Source organism: Necator americanus, chromosome II (genome assembly GCF_031761385.1).
Source record: "Necator americanus strain Aroian chromosome II, whole genome shotgun sequence".
Lineage (NCBI taxonomy): Eukaryota > Metazoa > Nematoda > Chromadorea > Rhabditida > Ancylostomatidae > Necator > Necator americanus.
Window position 1 is genome coordinate 8,878,244 of NC_087372.1, and position 13,866 is coordinate 8,892,109.

The following is a 13,866-nucleotide window of genomic DNA, read 5'->3' on the forward strand; positions in this document are numbered from 1 at the left end:
GCAATAATACTGACAATTCTGAGTTGAAAGTGATTAGCCAAATATCTCAAGACACAATATCTGTAATACTTTCAGTGCAGACTATGAAACTACGCCCAATATGCGAAACTAAAACTAAAGCAGGTTTGAAATTTACAACTTAAAAATTGTTATAGACGCTTCCGATCTTCAAAGGATTGGTCAGCATCAACTGTTAGATAAAAGTTGCTCAATTATCCTATTTTATTCGTACGTGAAGTTTTTCTTCGGCACGTAAAGCAAAAAAAAAATTGAAGATGAAGTCAGTACTGTGCAGAATCGTTAGTTTTCCTCAGTTACGGTCTTCAAACGTTTCGAGGAATGCCACCTCCCCCGAACAATTTTTTAAGCAAGCTGACTCAAAGTTCAATAAGTTCAACTAGATTAGGTAAAACTTTAATAGTCGTCGACCTTATCTTTTGCGGAAAAATAAAAGTAAGATGCTTCGTATGTAGTTGATTTCTGCGCGCAACACATGAAAAAAAGAAATTGACAAACTCAGATAGCATACAATCGGATCAAACTCTCAGTTCAATTACCTACGCAAGAGAGCTCGAAATGGTGCGGTGGGACCCTCACTTGGCTGCGCGGCCAGCTAGATTTAGCGAGTATTTCCTGTGAGCGCAATCTCCTACGCAATTGCACCACGTGTCAGGTCGTTTTGACACAGCACAATAATTTTCAAGGTCTGTCAAGCAGTACTGTATTAATTCTCTTGAGTATTTTCGTCTCCAATTACTCTATCAGGCAATGATAAGAAGGTTTGTGAAAACTACTGATGAAAGGCAACAGGATACACTTGGAATAGAACTATTAATTTACGACTTACAAACGAAGAGTTCATTTTTATGCATGTAGAAAAAGTGCAAGATGCAGAAAAACCCAATTTTTGTAGATGGAATCAACCACTGTAGGAAAACACGACTTTTGGACTGAGTTAATAGAGTGAGGCAATTCATTTGTGGATATTCAGAGAGAATATAGGAAAAATAACTGACGCAACACTACAATAAATGACGACCATACAATGAAATAGAGATCGAGAATAAATTTGACGGTGAAGAACAGCATTCTAATGCGGCACTCAGCAGCCAGAATAGTCTAGAACACCTGCCGAAACTGGACATATACTATTCATGAGTGACATCCAGAGAAAAGTAACGTCAGACTTGGCAAGGCCCCAGAAGTTGAAGACGTCAAAATCTGCGCGAGACCCAGTGCCGATGCAGCGATGATATCCTTCAATCTGGCGCCCGGATTTCCACTTTCTTCGAGTATTTTTTGTGGTTTTATCTATGCGGCTAGGTTTTTTTTTGGATTATTAGTTGCAAAGATTTTATTCTCCTAGATATCGATCGTATTTTAGGTATGACAGTCGAAGACAGTGGGATTGAACCGGATTTTGAGTTTGATGTGCGGAAGAATAAGGAGAAGAATGTGAAAGCGGGACATATTTTATCCAAAAAGTCTGCTCATATGAAGAAGAACATCTTGGGAGAAAACGAAAATAGTAATGGAGATAAGACGAATGTAAGTTTGTTCGGTGTCAAATGCACCAATTTTGAACATTTGGATTTTTTCTTGGGACTATAAAACAGCCCTAACAAGTTTTTTTTTTTTTCGAGTGTTTGCTAGAACTTTATCGTTCCAACTTTTTCGCATTGCTCTATTTGGCCATATACAGCAAAGCAAGCTGTAATCACAATTTATTTGAGTGAGATTGAGACTAGATAGAAGGTGTTTTCATATGTATACCTTCCTCCTTCATTCTCTTATAGCTAATTATTCTCTGGGAATTATTTTGTTTTCTTCAGGAAGAACCCAAGGAACCTCAACCGAAAACCGTGGTATCTTCGAAGAAAAAACTGAAGCGGAAAGCTGCTCGTGAGCTTGAAGAATGTGCTTCGTTAGAAGATCTGATCGTACCCAAGAAGAAAAAGATTTCGGAGTCCCAGCAACCATCCACTCCAACGGCTCTAAAAAAGAAGAAGAAGGAATTACTGAAGAAAAAATTGATGACGGGAGCTGCTGTAGAAGAGGTTGCTACGAACGGTTTGAAGCAACTAGTCGAGATGAGAGCAGTTGAGGCTCAGACTGAGAATGTAGCTGAAAGCAGCGAGGGCACTAAGAAGAAGAAAAAGAAGAAAAAGGTTTGCTCTTTTTTTCGTGAAGACCTTTTTCCATATTTGGGTTTTGTTGTTAGAACCTTGTGTGTTATTTATTTATTTATTTAATGCATATTTAATATTTAAAGGTTATCCATATATGTATGGTCTTAGTATATAAGAAACAAATAACACAAATGTACACTATGAACCATCTGCATTTTTTGCTGTTAATTTCCTTTTATTTTTCAGAAAGTGAAAAAGAGCGGTGATTCAAATCTTAACATTTCTCCGAAGAAACTTGCACAGTCCTCTTCTGAGCCGTCATTACCCGTCGAAGAGGAGGAAGGTGTAAACGAGGAACAAAACACGGAATTACTCGGACAGGAGATGAAGAAAAAGAAGAAAATGAAGAAGGTTGTTGTTCAAGAACAGGAGGAAAAAAAGAAGGTACTCGACAAAAATACTGCTGAAACAAAGAAGAAGATGAATAAGAGGAAGACGACGGCGATGATGATGATGAATGGTTCCACGAGACAGCCAGAGGATTCTGGAGAAGGTTAACTTTCTATTACATGACATTGTCTCCTTTTCTTATGTGATTCACCATTCATTTCATTATTACTATCATCGTTACTTTACTTTTGTCCTCTAGACCAACAATCAAGTTCGGTTCCAAATTCACAGCTGCAGAATTCGGAAAGGTACAAGGAGTTGCTGGAGCGGTTGGCTTCAGTCAAAAAGGAAAGAGAGGTACAATTTATCACCTCTGTCATGTTATTCTTTTTTTTCTTGCTGTACTCTGCAACGAGTAAGAGTGTGAATGTCCATGGAGAATATTGGCTTTTTTAAATCAGCTGAAGTTTTTGTGATTGAATTTTGTGGATTTTTAGAGAAAAATTCATGCTATATCATAAACCTTCCATTTGGTTGTACCTTTGTAGAACTGCTAGGTTGCAGTTAAAAGACCATATCATCCCCGTAGTAATTCAATTTGGATTCCTGTTTTTTTTTCGAATGTCTTGATTAAATGCATCAAGAAGATTTGAACGCTTGGTAATCGTTGAGCCTTCTTCATTCTTTGAGTTTTAGGCGCGTGAGATGATCATTCAAGAAGGAAAAATCGAGGAAGGTGAACTCATGGCTGTGCTAAGAATGTGGCGGCAACAGAAGCGTAGAAAGGTATGACTCTAGCTTTCTTCCAGAAAATGTGACATTAATCTCACTTGACTTTTGTTTAGATGCAATCTGAAAACATGGAGAAACTTATTCAAATGGAAGGAACATTAGAAGAACTAAAGGTATTTTTGGTTATTTAGCATTTCTTATCTTCCTCTGTTTTACTTTTTAAATCGTTTATTGCTGTTTGGATGAAGTTTTTGACCATTTATTAAGCTGTTCGACAATTATTGCAGGTCATTGTCCAATATCTTATAAACAAATTTTCTCAACTCGGAGTAGATTTATCATTAAACATAAAAACCATTTTTTTCAACACATTTTTGCTAACGAGATACAAGTGAATTAATTGCTGACCAAAAGAAGTCAGGGCTTCTGAACTCGTCAAAATGGTGAAAGGAATTTTCGACCTGGTCCTGGTTCATGGGGTACTTCTTGTCCATAAAGTTGTCCAAGTGTTTGAAGAAGTGGCAATCTGTTAGCGAGAGGACCGAGAACTTTGGCGGAAGAGGCAGAGTTTCGTAGCCCGTTCAGGGTCGGATGTGTAGCGTGTTGCAGCTTATTGACATGATGAACTGGATCTTTTCTATTGTATCGAAAGACAACGCCAGCTATGCATCGTTGTCTGTGCCCAGCAATTTATAGTATCAATTAGCAGTGCTCTTTCACTTTAAAATAAACTCTACTAGACTTGAAGATTCTTGCTCAAAAGCTGTTTTTCCGCCGACTTTAGAAATTAAGTGAGTGTCTGTTCCGCGATATGTTTCTTTCTGATAAAACTCATTGTTCTTCGCGTAGAAGTCGCTTGAATTTCCCTCCCAAACCTAACAAGTCACATTATTTTCGTCAATGAGGATAGGTTCATAATCAAATGAGGTTTTGTTGGCTGACAACATTCAATTCTTAGTCCTTCCTAAGTCAACCTTCTAAACATTGTGGACTTTTTTTGAAATGATTTTCTCTATGATTTGCTTTTTTCAGAAAACTGTTACTGATCTTGTGCGAAAAGGCAAAATAAGAAGTACAGATGCTGGCGAAATCATAAAACGATGGAAAATTCGGGAAAAACGTCGAATTGGTCGACAAATTACGAAACAGATGTGAGTTTTTCGCAGTATTATTTTGCAACTGGTCGTATTTTTGCTGTTGCTGCAGTTGTTCTTTAAGTACTGCTATTCCTTTGCGTTGTTATCTTCATTGCTTTACTGTTTTTTTCTCAGTGTTGAGTCATTTATTCTTCCAGCAATAAGGCATGTTTCCATTGTCGTAAACAAGGTCACGTCTTAGCGGATTGTCCCAGTCGTGGTGAGGATGATCATGCTGTCGGGAATTTGTCCGGAATGCATGGCGATGGAATCTGCTTCAAATGTGGTTCTACGGAGCATAATATATACAAATGTCCGAGAAAGAATATTAAAGGTAAGGAATTCTGGTTCATGGAAGTACTGAGTGCGTTCTTATTGCTTGAGGACTCTTCACTTTTTTCATTTCTGTTTTCTCATCAACATTATAAGCGTGAATCACCTCATTTGAGAATTCATCCTCTCCAATTTCTCTTCACTCATTTTTTTTGCACTTCTATTAACCATGATTGCCAGCGTACCTGTTCAACCATTTTCGCATTTAATATACAATAGGTTTTGATGCCATGACCATGTGAATTGATGAGAAAACATCGGTTTTCATCTGACGGGAACGATTTTGTAATGTCAATTTGATGTGTGTTTCTTCTACAAGTTCTGGACAAACTTCTATCATTTCTCTTCTGGTAACTCTGACCGAATTTTATTCATTTTGCATGGAAATGTGCAGTGTTCTCGAAACATAGAAGAAAACAACCAGTCATCGCTGCCACTGGAAATTCATTTTCGATTGATATTGATCGATATAGCGGTATAGGTATAGCGCAGTTCCTTTTTATAAGGTTTTCTGCAATTTTTCGTCCGTAGTCGCCACGTCGCATCTTACAGATGTATAGTCGCGTTAAAAGGGCATGAATTATGAGTGTAGTTGCGCTGCATTTGCGTACGAGCTCGAAACGGCGCGGTGAAGACAGCAGTTGGAGCCGAGGTGGGACTGTCCCAAACTGCAGCGATGGGTGGTGTAAGCAAGGGCCTCACCAGATTCCTAGGCGCTACGCTGCACCGAAGCGACTCGAAAGAAGCTGCGTACGCAGTTGCGTGCGTGCTTCATGTCGTTTCGACCCGACTATATATTCTTATAGTGAAAAGAAGGTAAGAAACCTTCCATCACTTGGAAGTATAAGATATTTTCCACATCCTGGCTTCAGACGCACTTCGTAGTAGAGGTGCGGCCTGCTAGGCGGTAGAGGAAACGACCCCGCGTTTGCTGTTCACCCTTTAGTCGAGTTTATGGCTTACAAAATTAGAGAGTAGCAACTTGACGAAGAATTCGAAACCGTGTTTCTCGCCCAGGAATAGCATCTGATCAATGTTCAGCGAAACATTAGAGATGTCATTTGCAAGGTTCATTTTCTGGTTTGGTTGGCTTTAAGAACAATTGCAATAACGCTACCCTCTCCTCGGTGATCCTGTGGTCTTCAGCATAGTCCAGTTCTAACCTAAAACCTACAATGTCTGGTTAGAATTAGAGATGGCTCCAGTTCATGGCTCGAAAGATAAATAAAATAAGGGTCACGTTAATTTTAACTTATCATTGATTAAAATTTTTTGACGGTGATTCCCAGCAATTTACTTTTCCCGAAGATCACTAAAAAAAGTGACGTGGAACTAGTGACAAGGAATCTTCCTAGTCTAGAGCTTCGATCATTCACAACAGTAGCTTCAGACAAATGTTGAACCCAATCTTTTGTGATTATTTTTCATCTAGAGACTGGTTTCTGGAAAATTCTGGTTTGAGGTTGATTGTAATGATTTGCAAAGGCTCGAAAGAAAAACTCTTTTTGCGTTATATTACAAGATAAGCGTGTAACGATCCCTTGGTTTGAAAACATTTGCATCTTAACAATTCCGGTTGTAAATCTATCCGACGTTAGCTGCGCATGCTAGAAGCCGGTGTCACTGTCGTAGTGATTTCGTTAATCCGATTCTACATTATGTAATGCGCTAGCGCAGTCGCATGGAACCTGTTCTCCAACCCCCCAAAATGAACAGTTTTACGAGGCGCTGTCGGATTTCTTCAGCGGTCGCTTAGCGGTTATACGTCGCTTTTTGCGCATTTAATACTGACATCAGACAAATGAGACTGGTTACTGGATCCTGAACTGATTTGAAAATGTTATGGTAGGTTATGTGGGGTTTTAAAAGACCAGAATCTATGGAGTTACTTTTCTTTTTTGAATCCTGTTTCAGTATTTTTGAGGTTGGATTTAAAACTTCTTATCTCGATGAAAGCAACGGATATCAAGGAAGAGAGGTTGATCCTTCCAGCAAACAGCTCCAATGAATTTAGCAAATTCCTTATTGATATTGCTTTCAATCGATTGGATAGGTGTTTTCTATTTCTTGAATCATTGTTGGCAGCCTGGGAATTTCTTTCACATCCCGATAAGGGAGACGACTGTCACATATGTTGTGCATGAATGGCTACAGATGGTTGATCGCTGCCGAACCTTTTGGTCGATCGAATGAGGTCCGTGATTGCGGTTATCTGATTCTAAGATCGGGTATCCGTTCGGAGCAAAGGACACTATGAGGGAATGATGTTGTTTCAGTGCGCAAGTGACTTGGCTTGCGTCAAGGTCATCGCGGCTAGCAAACATATCGTGGTTTTATCAACAGATAGTGCAAGGTGGTTCTGCAAAGGAAAGAAGAATGTTCATTTGTTTTTTCTTTGTTTTGTAGAAGATATATTTATATATCTCGGCACGGATCTGTTTGCGGTTGTCACGAAACGAAAATTGAAAGGTCCCCAACGATCACGTGCTCTGTGTGTGTTCTTCGTGGGATAATGTATTACATTGTCATGCTAAATAAGCAGCATAGAAATTGCTGATCTAATCTCGTTTACATAGACATCACTCTTAAACAAAGATTAGTTTTATTTTATGTGGAAAACTTCTAAAGTTTCAAAAAATTGTTTTCAAGAAATTGGATAAACTCTAGGAAGGAGGAGGTCATCTTTTCTTCATACCGAGCTCATCTAAACTGCTCTGTCGGATGAATATGTCTCTATACATCTATATTTGGTAATTTATATATATTTTTTTCAATCTATGCTAAATGACAAAAGGGAGATTGCTGAAAAAAGTAGAAAAAGCCAAGGCTTTATTTTTAATCATAGGATCGTCTTACTCCCGCCATGTTCCTTCTCTTCCTCTTCCTCTTCCTTCCCCTCCTCTCTCTCTCTCCCTCTCTCTCTCTCTCTCCCTCTCTCTCTCTCTCTCTGTTCTGTAGTATGAGTCCAGTTCTACAATGGCTGTGAAGGGATGCTCGAAGAAGAAGTATGCGCAAAAAGAAGAATGGTGAAAACTAACATTTCACACCATACGTAAATACACATCAATACATATAGTATGGGATCACATTTTTGAAGGATGTAATGGAGTGTTCTAGACGGCTTCTGGACCATGCGTGATCAGTGTGGCTTTTTGCGAATTTTGTTATTATCTTCTTCTTTTCTAGCGTGAATGGAGGACACCCACATGTTCTAGAGATAAGATTTTCTTTGGGATTGTTTGTTGTTACATATTAGGGGGGACTGTTTGAAGGAGAGAACCGTCGGAAAATCACGTTCATTCATTCATTAATTCATTCATCCACCATTCATTCATTCATTCGCTATATTACGACTACTTCACAACACCAGTAAACAAAAGGATGGACAAAAATATGAGGAAGTTTTTAACAGTCTATATTAGAAGTACATTTTCAAGCGACACTTAAATGTGATTCGTTGTGCATCTTCGCTATTGGTTGCTTTATAAAATGGGTCAGTAATGATGCTAGGAAGTTGCATTCAAAGTGGGACCCACCTTTTCCTCACTGTGGTCTTTTTTTCTCATTTTTAATTTTTGCACAGTGAAAGCTAGTGAGTTTTTTTTTTTATTACAGCAGCAATATTCACATGAAAATAAAGCATTGACATTCTCAAATTCCCAATGCTGAAATATTTTAAGATGCACAGTTTCAGTCTATTAGGTCTTCAGCAATTCTCATCCATTTATTTAGTCGGTTGCCTGATTTCTCTTTTTCCCTTTCTTTTTATATTTGTTTTATTCCTTTTACATCCCCCCATAGAACATCATGTTATGTCTTTCCACTTTCTTCGTCTCTCAACGCTGTTCTGTTTTTTTTTTCTAGGATTTCCCTACGCTACCTGTTTTGTTTGCGGACAACAAGGCCATCTATCAAGAGATTGCGAGAAGAACGCGAATGGGATCTATCCGGACGGTGGGTGGTCGTTTCTCATAGCATACATGTTATCCGTTGAACGTCCGGATTTCTTTCATAGGTGGCGGTTGCAATGTATGCGGATCGACGAAACATCTGAAACGCGACTGTCCCGAGTTGGCAGCGCAAAAGCAAAAGAAGGATGAACGAAGTGAGTTGATCCAGTGGAGTGTTTGTGGATTTCTGCGGCGAAACCTGTGTTTATGGCTTGTATACGGTATACTTTCCAGGTAGAGTAGAGGTAATCATCAATCGGTTAGACTGGAACCTGTTACTGTACAGTAATTAGTGTCTTAAGGAGTTTTATAATGCTGAAACGATTGCCAAATATGCGCTCTTTCTGTTTTTTTTTTTTGAAAGATTATTGAGGTTATAGTTGACTTTTGTCGTTTACACGTATTTGTCAGCAATTTGTTAGCGAGCGATGTTGCCACGATGGGTGTTTGCGAGTTTTTGGAGATATGTATACCGGAAGAGGCAATAATTGTTTGTTAAAAGTAAGTACGAGAAGAATTCTCTTACGAGTTTTAGTTTTTTCTCGGAGAGTTACGAACTTTTTCTTAGTTGCTCATGTCATTGGGCCTTCTATTGAACAAGTTTCGTAGGTAAACAAGCAGATGAATATAGAGGAGACTATGTAAACAGAGTTTGAAGGTAGACGAGAAAGTAGTGAAAGTAATTTCTGCTGGGAAACTAACGCTTTTTCTATGAATGTTTATTTAGTTACGAAAGAGTAAGTTTTTGCAAGTTTCTCGAATCTGAGTGCAAAGTTGACATTTTGTGTGTTTATACTTCGGGTATTGAGAGACTGTCGCTTCTATGGTGTGTGTAAATGTTGCGCAAAATTAGAGTAGTGGTGTTTATGCATGCATGTAGAGAGTGCACATGCAAATACAATCGCTACTTGAAGGAAACTAGTCAATATATGTTACATTCATTTTCTTCTGCATTTTTTTTACTGTATGGATATGAAATAGTGATAGAAATGGTAGTTATCCAAGATCCTAATAAGGCGAAAGATATGAATGTAATTAAATCTTCTTATTGAATTATGGCTCCTGTTGAGATTTGACCATGAACCATTGAAGGAGAAATAAACTCTGCATTCAGAGTTGCAAAGATTATTGAGGTTATGGTTGTTTTCATTTTTGTGTTTTCACGTATTTGTCTCCACGTCATATTTTACGTACTTCACATCATATTTTACGTAAATTTGAAGAAAAATTGATTCGAGAGGCATACCGATACTATTGAATGATGTCGATGAATCCAAAAAGGATTTTCCTCTAATATTCTTTTTTTTTCAACACTTAACTAACCCCTTGCCTTCTCCTCTGCCTTGGTACTGTTTGTTAAGCATTTGTTTTGTTCTCTTTGGCACTCCCTGAGTGTAGTAAATGAATAAATAAACAAATTAGTTTAAAGATAAATAAATAAATAGGATGTCTGCAATTGCGGGCAATCCCTCATATAATTTGACGTGCTGTGGAGCGGGTCCCTCCACATCCTTATCTTTCGTGTTTTGCGTACGTTTAGCCACCATCTTCGCGATGATGATCGCGTTACGCCTAACATGGCGCTATTCATGGCCCTCAACGACATCGTGCCGTGGATGACTCATCCGCTCACGATGACCCCCCGGCGGTAAGATTCGTGTTCCTCCGAATGAATAGGCGAATTTTATGGTCTATACCCGATTCGACTACTCTTGATTACTGCATCCCTAATCTAACATGTATTGTCAATGCCGCGTCCAAATTGTAAGAAGGATCAGCAGGCAGTGGCGAACCTGCCGAGGTCATCGGTAATGATAAGATCGAGTACGTGGTGTGCGCTGTTTTATTGCGTTTTTGTTAGAGTTGCCGTTAATTGACGGCGGTTCGCCTGCATCAAGGTACCAGTTGCGGTAGAGTAGTAAAAGATGATGAGATATCTAAGAAATAGAATTTGAAAATTAGTAGAATTACGGTAAAGGTGGAACTCTTGAAAGACTGGTTCACCTTCAAACACGAGAGAAGTAAAGTAAAATGTTCGTTTGCACCCGCAACCATCGTATGGTGATTTCAAAAAGAAATCGCAAGTGTTCATAGATGTTTGCAGTACATCAGCCAGTTAATCAATAATTTTGTCCATGATCACGCAGGCAGCCTGCAACATGGATCGAAATTCTCGTGGGTTCTGTAACCGTACTTCTTGGTTGATGTGCTTGTTTTGTACATTACAGTATTTTCGCTCATTACTGGGTTAAATAGCAGCGCACACGGTCAGATCGGCTGTTGCTTGAAATTTCATCAACGCGGTTGCAGCTGTGTCTAAATGCCTTGTGACTCACTCATTAGGATCGAAATCATCACAGATGTTTCCTGGAGCATGGAATGAAAAGTGACGTGCCTGAAATTGGTAGCTTTTTGTTGTTTAAGCAGTTTGCTAAAGCTACTGATTATGGTGATTTTTATTTTGGTATTTTAAAGAATCAAGCAGTCATTAAAAGTTATTCCCTGACTCCGGGATTTTTTTCCTGGGAGAGGGGGTATCTTGGTCGGTTTTTTTTTGTATCTGGTAAATTTTTTTAATGAACAATTTCAATAGATCACTATGGATTATTGACAATTCCTTAATATGTACGTGTCGCAAATTCAAAGTCTGCAAATGCAGAAAAGATTCAGACACCTTTGAGTTTCGCATTTTCGACAACGGATTTAGGGATTTTGTTCTTAAGTTTTTGTCCCTCTTGGAACTTTTAATCTTTAGAATCTTAGAATCTTTCATTCGGGAAAGAAAAAATCGAGTCTTTAAGATACTTTTAACATACTTGTCCTGTAACGAACGTTAGTAAATACAGCACAGCTGCAGTTAATCGGCCCTGTTTGTGAAGTTATATTCACAAGGCGTGAGGAACAGCACACATTTGCATGTCAGATGGTGTCGGATAAACTTGGACTCTTTGTTCGTTGACCGGAATTTGAGAAGTTTCTTTGTTGCCGGGAAGAACATGGACATTGGGTGTTCTTGGACCGTCCTCTACCTCGACTGACCTCACTTAACCCGGATAATTACACACCGCATTGGATTGATTAAAGGTGCTCGGCCGTTAGCTTGTTGCCCTTATTGTTGATCAGGTGCACTTGAGAAGTGTGTAAATAATGATCCAAGAGGACTGAGACTCTTGAAAGGCGGGAATGCGATTTAATTCGATCACAAGATCGCCATAATTTGTTCTCGACGATTTCCTTTGCGTACAATCCACTTTCCATTCATAAGATGTTTTTCTTTGCAGAAGTGACAATCAAAGCGATGTCAGCGATGTCATCAGCGGATGCGGACGATATCCCGGATGAGGAGCCCAAAGAACAACGGAAAAAGCCGAGAAAGATAGTCAAATTTTAGGGTGGGCGTGGTCAAGCGTTGATTGTACGAGTTTCATTCATTTTTCGAATGTTGACGTGACGTGAAACGCACGTTTATGGTGGTTATATGTGAGGTTTACGAGCATTGCGATGATTCAGTTATGTAAACGTGTGAAGAAATAAGGCATTTTGTGCGGATGGGTTTGTGATACGGTCCCACGTGGAAAAATGTCTCTGTAGCCCTAGCTCATGATAGTGTGTTTCACGCCATTGTATCGGTTGGTGTTTTTTTTCCACTGTTTTTCTTCAATTTTGTTCTTTTTTTTTTGGTGGTTTTTGTACCAAATTTTTTTCCTTTCTATTCTCTTTTTGTCCATCCAAACACACCTTCATCGATTGTTAGTAGTATAGTGATGACATGGATATTCAGTGTTACTTAATGTTACTATATCGATTTGTTACTGTTGTTGTTACCTTGAGATTTTTAATGAAACTATTAGTACCCAGTTAGATCTTGATGTTTTTAATCCTGGAAAAGATTTTTGTCATTGGGTGGAGCCAAGAATGTTAGTTGCGTCTGACCGTACTGAATGACGTATTTGCGTACGGCTGACCGCCTCCGCCCCGTCAACGATGGGGTGTTCCATGCGGTTGCGATTCGTATCAGTGTTGAGTCTTATTTGCGTAGTCGCTACATTTTTGTGGCGAGCATTGTAGTTTTCGGTAACTCAGCACCTTTTACAGTAATTTGACTGCCCTTTTTTTGTATTTCTTTAGTGGCTAGATCCTTAATTTAGATATTTTCCTTGTTGAATAAGAAAAAAAATTGAAAATACTGTGAGGAGCTGGAAAGCAATTTATTGAATAACGTAATGAATGCACTCACGACGTTTCTTGCTGAATGAAGAACTATTTGTTTTAATGTTCAGCGTTTATATTTATGCTTGAAGGCATGAGAAAAGTTGTGGAGCACATGGTTCTTGCTTGTTTCTTGCACGAATTTTGCGTCATTTCATATATTCACCTGCAGTAAGACGTACTTTTATGCGAAGTTCTCCAATCCTTATTTGTAGCCAGAAATGTGTTGATTTCTACGGCCATTATGGTCGTTAGAATATTTTTTCTTTTCCTCTTTTGAAATTCTTTGAGCCATACAATATTAGTGTGCTTATTCATTCCAGCTGATCCTGGCTCAACACTTTTTCATTAAAAGGGCTCGAGGATTCTTATATGGGATACACCATTGAACTGTAGCAGATCGCTCTCATCCTAGAGGGATCCTAGATTTGATCACTTTCTATTTTTCGTTGAATCTAAACTCCCTCAAATACAAATCAGCCGGCAAGAACACTAAGGTTTGCCTCGATGTGTTGTGAATGGTGGAATTCTGGAACGTGATAAGTTTACGATAGCGAAAATTAAGTGCAGATCGAGTGCAGATCACACTTTTTCCAAATGTGATCGAGCGATTCGTATCGATTTATGACGAAAGTACATGTGAAAGTTCCTTAGTAGTCTTCTCTCGATTACGGTTCTTTTCTTTCGATTTACTGTTGTTTTTCTTTGTTTTTTTCGCTTTTTCTCTTGCCTTGCCGCTAGTTTTTCCTTTTCTTAATCTTTGGAGCTTTGAAGACTAGGAATTTCTACTACTTGGGAGTTACCGTAACTAAAGAATTTTTGCTGTTCTTTTTTAAATCCTTAAAGTGCATCATTTAGTTGTTGTTCACCTCAGTTAAGTGCAATATGTAGCATTTGCATTCTTTGGCGATTTCTAGAAATTGCAGAGGTCTAAATTTACATTTCCTGGTTTATTAGTTTCCTGGGGTTGTTAATCTATTCTCGCGC

General features: G+C 38.7%; 1 protein-coding gene across 2 annotated transcripts; it reads left to right on the plus strand.

The window, feature by feature from the left end:
- Window positions 1-1,313: 1,313 nt before the first annotated feature.
- On the plus strand, window positions 1,314-12,061 carry RB195_017222 (uncharacterized protein; the record flags this gene model as incomplete). Of its 2 annotated transcripts, XM_064184121.1 has the most annotated exons (13): window positions 1,314-1,323; window positions 1,385-1,548; window positions 1,833-2,168; window positions 2,376-2,573; window positions 2,619-2,682; window positions 2,779-2,876; window positions 3,216-3,305; window positions 3,365-3,424; window positions 4,284-4,402; window positions 4,546-4,721; window positions 8,585-8,674; window positions 8,736-8,825; window positions 11,952-12,061. In XM_064184121.1, 13 exons carry the CDS (start codon window positions 1,314-1,316, stop codon window positions 12,059-12,061), a joined length of 1,605 nt encoding a protein of 534 aa, XP_064040001.1. The 2 variants fall into 2 exon arrangements, with proteins under 2 accessions (XP_064040001.1, XP_064040002.1); XM_064184120.1 differs by lacking the exon at window positions 1,314-1,323 and having other exon boundaries at window positions 1,387-1,548; window positions 2,376-2,682.
- Window positions 12,062-13,866: the final 1,805 nt, after the last annotated feature.